Source organism: Penaeus chinensis, chromosome 3, assembly GCF_019202785.1.
Source record: "Penaeus chinensis breed Huanghai No. 1 chromosome 3, ASM1920278v2, whole genome shotgun sequence".
NCBI classification, from domain to species: domain Eukaryota; kingdom Metazoa; phylum Arthropoda; class Malacostraca; order Decapoda; family Penaeidae; genus Penaeus; species Penaeus chinensis.
Genome location: NC_061821.1, coordinates 3,596,130 through 3,603,629, shown reverse-complemented (window position 1 = coordinate 3,603,629; position 7,500 = coordinate 3,596,130). Strand labels below are relative to the sequence as shown.

General features: G+C 50.0%; 1 protein-coding gene across 1 annotated transcript in view; it reads right to left on the bottom strand.

Annotated features, from left to right (window-relative positions):
* The window catches only part of LOC125038562, a 114,700-nt gene that overhangs the window by 15,246 nt on the left and 91,954 nt on the right, over window positions 1-7,500 (bottom strand). Inside the window, exons 10-11 of the mRNA XM_047632095.1 lie at window positions 2,189-2,239; window positions 1,460-1,625 (exon numbers count right to left, since the gene is read on the bottom strand). Coding sequence (XP_047488051.1) covers window positions 1,460-1,625; window positions 2,189-2,239 — 217 coding nt within the window. The remainder of the gene's footprint in view (window positions 1-1,459; window positions 1,626-2,188; window positions 2,240-7,500) is intronic.

Below are 7,500 nucleotides of genomic sequence, written 5' to 3'. Positions count from 1 at the left end.
AGAAACAAAAATGATAAAACTGATTCCGGAAAGCACAAAGTAGTAGGGGTAGGATGGAAGGGGGGAGGGGAAGGAGGGAGGGAGGGAAAGGAGGGGGGAGGGGAGGGAGGAGGGAGGGGAGGATAATGCCGTCGCTCCACAATATTTCGACGGATATTTCCCCCCCCCCCCCTCCATTTCTCGATATTTTTTTCTCAAGCCGAATGATTCTAAGATTTATGCCCGGCTTTTAATATAAATTTTTTTTTTTTCTAGCGCCAGCAGCGTCGCACGCCCTTCCTCCTAACTTATAAAAACTATTTATAATGATCTATCCATCTCTTTATTAATGGTAAATTAATTCAGAAATAAGGCGCATCTGATATTATGTTTCAATGGAATCTCTTTTTTGCTGTTGTTGTTGTTGTCAGTGTTATCTTCTTGACATTTTGTATCGTATCTGAGAATTCCCTAAATTTCTCTCTCTCTCTCTCTCTCTCTCTCTCTCTCTCTCTCTCTCTCTCTCTCTCTCTCTCTCTCTCTCTCTCTCTCTCTCTCTCTCAGTACAGACGGAACAAAAGAGAGAAAGTGAATGAGTAAAAAGTGCTGAATGGCGGGAGAAGCCGTGATGAGTGATGAGTGACTTGCCGAGACTCACCCAAACTCACCTAAACTCACCTACACTCACCGAGACTCACCCAAACTCACCGAGACTCACCAAGACTCACCCAAACTCACCGGCCAAGAGCCCCCGCCCCGGCCCACCACACCGACCCGGGCCAAGTCACGTGCGCAAATACCTCTAAGCCCGCTACTTTAAATCGGAAACAAGAGAGGGGGGGGGGGAGTTAACCGCGGTCAAATTGGCTCCCGACGCCCCCCCCCCCCCTATGGGCGGCGGGCGGCAGGGGAGCAGGCGTGGGCGGGGCAGCGAGCGAAAGGCGGGGTTAGAAGACGGGGGCGTGGCGTGGATACAGCTCTTGGGGGGTGAAATGGTTATACACTATCGGTGTTATCGCTAATAATAACAGTTAATGAAAAGCATGCATCTCAAAAACAACGACGATGATAATAACGATAACAGACAGCCCTAACAGGAGACGGAGGTAACGGGAAGAAGCAACAGGCGATAAAAAAAGAAAAAAGGAACCAAAAAGGCAGAGACGAAGGCGGAAACGGGACAGGGCCAGACACTTGGGCGCCGCCGAGTCGAGGCAGCCCTACCGACAGGGCCATAGATCTCATATCAACAACAACATAAATCAAGATGTGAAAAAAATAGAATGTAGAAGTACCTGACAAACACAACAGCAACAATAACAACATAAATGAGGATTAGAAAAAAAAAATAGATTAGACATACCTCAAAAAAAAAAAATAATAAAAAAAAAAAAATAATAAAAAAAATAAACATTCGACTGCAGACGTACCTGAAAAAAAAGCAAACAAACAGAACAACAACATTCAACAGAAGACGTACCTGACGACGTAGTTGAGACACACGACGTACTGGGGCTTGTGGTCCTTGGGCCCGTGAATGAGCGTGGCCTGCGTCACCAGCCACACGTAGCCGCCGCCTCTCGCCAGGAACCGGTACTGCCCCGTCTCCACCTGCCCCTTGCTACGCACTGCAACAAAACACGATTCTTGTTACTTGTGGGATATCTGCGTTCATTCTCACATTCTCTATCATACTAACGTACATATTATTACATTCTTCAACACGACAACACCTTCGTTATAACAATTCCTTTATCGTACCAGCATACACATTCATTATTATACTCTTTCATCATGAGTGAGCTGGATAATGGAAAGGGGTACATAGAGGATCAAAAAGTGAGGGAAAAGGAAGAGGGGAGAGAAGGAGAGAGGTACAATCATGATCATACCAACAAACACATTCATTATTACATTATTTATCGGGACATTTTCAGTATTTTTTTTTTTTTAGAGAAGTGTACCTCGCATTCTCCCCTTGAATAACCTGTTCCTAAGTCGCAGTTTCTTCATTTAATCTTCCTCCTTCTCCTCCACTTCCATGTATCCCCCCCTAAAAAAAAATGATTACCCATTTTCCTCCTCGAAAACGATTCTTAAAATAAAGAGCAAAAATAAAGAAGGATGAAAATGAATAAAAAAGACACCTCGCGCATGGTATGAGAGGCTAGTGAAACCCTACGCACTCCGTTCGCCACATTTCACTTACGTTCCGGGATGAGCCTGGGAACTGGACGTTGAGTCTTGCAATTTCGTTCCTCTGCGCAACGAAAATCTTATTCTCGGAAATTATCAACAATGTTACATAAACAATTAGTAATCATATAGCCACTTCTAAAAATATTGTTTTCACTGATTGCAGAGCCCTGAGAGAGAGAGAGAGAGAGAGAGAGAGAGAGAGAGAGAGAGAGAGAGAGAGAGAGAGAGAGAGAGAGAGAGATGAGAGAGAGACGAGAGAGAGAGAGAGAGAGAGGAGAGGGGGGGGGGGGGGAGGAGATAGAGCTGGATAATGGAGAAGGGGAAAGAGACGACCCAAAGAGAAATGGGAAAATGAAGAGTAGCAGAACGGAGAGAGGAGCGGAGAGAGAAATAGAGAGAGGTACATCGACAGAGAGAAAGGAGTGCAAGGGGACCCAAACCGCCCAGCCACACCCTTCACACGCTGCATTCAAATGACTTCCCATACGGCATGAACTGTTACAGGTAGGCCTATCCCCCTCGGCCTCCCCCCCCCCCCCCCCATCACAGAACAGACTCGGCCGCACCCCAATCATGAAGCACGCGCCAAAACCGTTAAAAAACAGACGACGAAGAAGTGATAATGCGATTATCTGCGATACTGGGTTTCAATCTTATTCTTCCTTCCTTCCTTCCTTCCTTCCTTCCTTCCTTCCTTCCTCCCTTCCTCCTCCCTCCCTCCCTCCCTCCTCCTCCTCCCTCCCTTCCCTCCCTCCCCTCCCTCCCTCCCTCCCTCCCTCCCTCCCTCCCTCCCTTCCTCGTTTTACTCCCGAAGCGACACTACCGACACGAACCGATGTGAATTTCAATTACTTCCTCAAGAGATCAATCTACGAACACCGGAGGGGGAGGTTGGCGGCGCGAGCTCTTTCGGGTAACTTTCCCTTCCGCCCTTTCGTTAGGGCGGAAGGGAAAGGGATACATCCGCAGAGGAACTCATCCGATGGGCGCGAGAGAATTTACAGCTTCCGGGGGGGAAATTCCAGCGAGGAAAAGGGGAAACGGGGAAAATATCCTAAGGAGGAGAAGGCAGGAAGGCGTGGCTCGGTCCCTGGCGAAAGTAGCCCCTTGAGAGCGCGGGGACTAACCCTAACGCGCGCGCCGGCGGGGAAGGGCTCCGGCAGAGGGCCCTGGAGAGGACTCCGGGCCACAACTCTTCCAGTAATGGCTACGCGACGGAGGGAAGCCGATAAAACGACAGATACTATGCGAGCGAAATTTGGGATGAAGACACGCACGGAGGACGTCAGGCGGCCGCGGCGCTGCCCCCACGACCCGGTCTGACTTCACCTTCCTCTTCGACCTGATCTGACCTCACACGTCAGGCAGGCGCATCGAAATGGTTCCTGATACACATACATACATACACACACACACACACACACACACACACACACACACACACACACACACACACACACACACACACATACACACACACACACACACACATACACATACACATACACACACACACACACACACACACACCTCTCCCTCACACAAACCGAGGAGCTCAAATTAACATAAACTAAAATACAGTAAACACTACAACTATCTCACACTCGCACTGAATTAGAAATAAAACACTCATGCGCTTAAAATCCCCTCCGCGCACCCTAACCAAGAGACATTCGAAATACATCACACGGCCTCTAAATAAGTAAATTCTTCTACAAATCTTTGGTTTAATTTTCCGCATCAGTTGCGAGTAATGTAATTTCTTCACTTCAGGGAAATTGTAACTCCGTATGTGCTTGTTTGTACGTTTTCTTGCGTGCGTGTGCCCCTCGAACAGCCCCTCAAATGCATGCGTCGCTAAAGCCATCTAGCACTCGAGTTCAACAAGTGCAAGCTAAAAATGGCGTCTAAAATAAGCACAAGCTACAGGCGGGTAGACTCGCCCGCGCGAGAGGACCAAAGGGCGGCCGCGTCGGGGGGTGACTGCGCTCATTCATCACGACTTTCGGACCTTGAAAGTCATCACGACCCGGACCTTGCCAATCATCACGACTTTCTGAAATTCATCACGACTTCTGGACCTTGCCATTCCTCACGACATTCGGACTCTTCGACATTCATCACGCCTTTCGGACTCTTCGCCCAAGCGGCTTCCTGGCTTCGCGGCTCATCTGTCAAGCTGTCTGCTCTTGACCTTGCTTGATTCACTGTCTCTTTCTCCGTTTCCTTCTCCTAATCCTTCTTCTCTTTCCTTCCAGCCACTTTTCCCTTTCATTTCCCCTCCTCCTTTTCTTTCCCTCTTCTCTCTTTTTCTCTCCTCTCTTACCTTCCCCTTACCCCCTCCTCTATCAATTTCCCTCTCCCCCCTTCCACCTCCCTCCCTCTCTCTCTCTCTCTCTCTCTCTCTCTCTCTCTCTCTGCATTCCCCCCTACCCCCTACCCCCTACCCCCTCCACCATGATGTAGCTATTACTTATTCATAACATCCTCCTCGTAAACATTAATTTGGGAGTTCCGCGCCACATTTCCCTCGCCCCCGGAACTCCAATGCTCGGCCGGCACCGTAACAAGTTCTCCCGGGATCTGGACATCCACAGGCGCCTTCGTCAATCTTTTTTCTTCTTCTCCTTCTTTTCGTCTTCGTTATTCGTCTTCGTCATTTTTCTAATTCGTTATTTGCCTTCGTCATTTTTATTTGTTTATTATTAATGTTACTTTTTTGCCTCGTCAATTTTTTTTTTCTCTTTTCCACCTCGGTTTTTTTAGGGAAAGGCAGAGGGGGGAGAGGGAAGAGAAAGAGAGAGAAAGAGAGAGAAAGAGAGAGAGAGAGAGAGAAAGAGAGAAAGAGAAAGAGAGAGAGAAAAGACAAAGAAAAAAGAGAAAGATCACAAAAGATCACGAGAAAGCGAGCAAGAGAGGGCGAGGGGCCCTATACACAGTCTGCCAAGCAAGCCGGCGCCTCCCCCGTCGGATCTCGCCTTCTGCCGTCGCCGTCTGCCGCTCCCCCCGCCCCCCACGGCATAATAAGAAGAGAAACAACACAAGAGAAGCAGAAAGTGCAACAGAAAAGGGATCATTGGCCTTAAATGGTCGAGGGATCAGGGCGGGCTTCCAGGGACCTTAGCTAATAACAATAACAACAATCATCGTCGTCGTAATGATGATGATGATTAATAATAATAATAATAATAATAATAATAATAATAACTATACCTAATAAATTACTGTATTAATGAAAAACAAAACAATAACAATAACAACAACAGTAATAATAATAGTAATAACAATAATAATAATAATGATAACAGCAATAATAACAACAAGAACAACATTACCGAATAACAAAACCGAAAAAAACTTTCAGAAGCCAAACGGGTGAGCGCCCCCCCCCCCCCCCGACGCGAGGGGACCACCGCCGCCCACGGGGGGGGGGGGGGGTCGCGACACCAGGCGCGGTGGTCACTTCGATGCTTTACCCCCTTTTCCCCGCTTCCTCTTCTCCCCTCCTTCTCCTCTCCTCTTTCTTCTAGCGTTTACACAGTCCACTCTCTTCGTAAATTGAGTGTCTGAAGACGACGCGGCGAAAGGAATAGATCGATAGAAACGAGCAGCGAACGTAAATAAAGGCAAAGGCGACGAACCACGAAAGAGGAACGAAAGATAACGGGGAAAAAGCCTATTACCCCCCTCCCCCCTTTGTCCCTTCCCCCCCAACATCCTCCCTGAGCAGCAACTTCTCCAAAGTGTTGTCATCGGCGTTAATGGGGGGGAAGGGAAAGAAAGGGAAGGGAAGAGGAGGGGGAGGGGGATCCCCCCGTGGGATGGGGAGAGGGGGGGAGGAATAGGGGAAAAGGGAAAAAGGGGGGGGGGGGAGGGGGAAGGGGGAGAGGGGGGGGGGGAAAAAGAGGAAAAAGGAGGGGAGGGTTATTGGGGGAAGGGGGAGGGCGGAGGAGAGGGAAGGTGAGGAAGGAGAAAGGAAAAAGAGAGGATGGAGAGAGAGGAAGAACCCCCCAAAGAGAGATGAAAAGAGGGTGAAGGGATGAGAGAGATGAGAGGAAAATGAAAAAGAGAGAGAGAGTGGGGAGACGAAGAGAGAAGATTTAGGAAAGGGGAAAGATAAAGAGAGAGAGAGAGATGAGAGAGATGAGGGGGGGAGCAGAGAGGAGAGAGAGAGAGAGCGAGAGAGAGAGAGAGAGAGAGAGCGAGAGAGCCGTCCATCTCACGTCTCCCCATTGTCCCTCGAAAATCCTCACGCGATTCCCGATAAGAGCGCCAGTAATGACCAGGAACTAATAAACAGCGGCAGAAACAGATGGAACAAAGAAAAAGAAAAAAAGAAAAGCTAAAAGAACAAGGGGAAGCCTTAGCCAAAAGGACACGAAAGGAAACGAAATCGAACAGAAACTCGACGAATATTAAGGAAATGGGCCTTTTAAGGGGGGACCCGGTGACGTCCGACATCGGCGTTGAGGGAGATGGGGAAAAGGGAGGGGATAGGGTAAGGGGGAAAGGTAGGGGATAGAGGTAGGGGAAGGCTGGGAAAGGGTACGAGAAGGGGGAGGTAGGATAGGGGATAGAGGTAGGGGAAGGGCTGGGGAAGGGGGTAGGGGAAAGGGAGGGTAGGGGTAGGGATAGAGGAAAGGGGGAAGGGCCCGGGGAAAGGGGAGGGAAGGGGAGGATAGGGGTTTGGGGGTAGGGTGGGGGGAAAGGGTGGGGAAGGGGGGGGGGAAAGGGAGAGGATAGGAATGGGGAAAAGGAGGGGAAGGGCTGGGGAAGGGGGGGGGAAAGTAGAGGAAAAGGGGTTGGGATGAGGTAGGGGAAGGGTGGGGAAGGGGTAGGGGAAAGGTAGAGGATAGGGTAGGGATAGAGGTAGGGGAAGGGCTGGGGAAGGGGTAGGGGAAAGGTAGAGGATAGGGGTTTGGGGGTAGAGGTAGGGGAAGGGCTGGGGAAGGGTTGGGGGAAAGGTTTGAGGTAGGGGTTTGGGGATAGGGGTAGGGATGGGCTGGGAAGGTAGGGGAAAGGTAGAGGATAGGGTAGGGGATAGAGGTAGGGGGAGGTCTGGGGAAGGGGGAGGGGAAAGTAGAGGATAGAGGGGGATAGGGTAGGGGGAAAGGGGTGGGGAAGGGTTTTGGGGAAGTTTGAGGGTAGGGGTAGGGGATAGAGGTAGGGGAAGGGCTGGGGAAGGGGTAGGGGAAAGGTAGAGGATAGGGGTAGGGGATAGAGGTAGGGGAAGGGCTGGGGAAGGGGTAGGGGAAAGGTAGAGGATAGGGGTAGGGGATAGAGGTAGGGGAAGGGCTGGGGAAGGGGGAGGGAAGGTAGAGG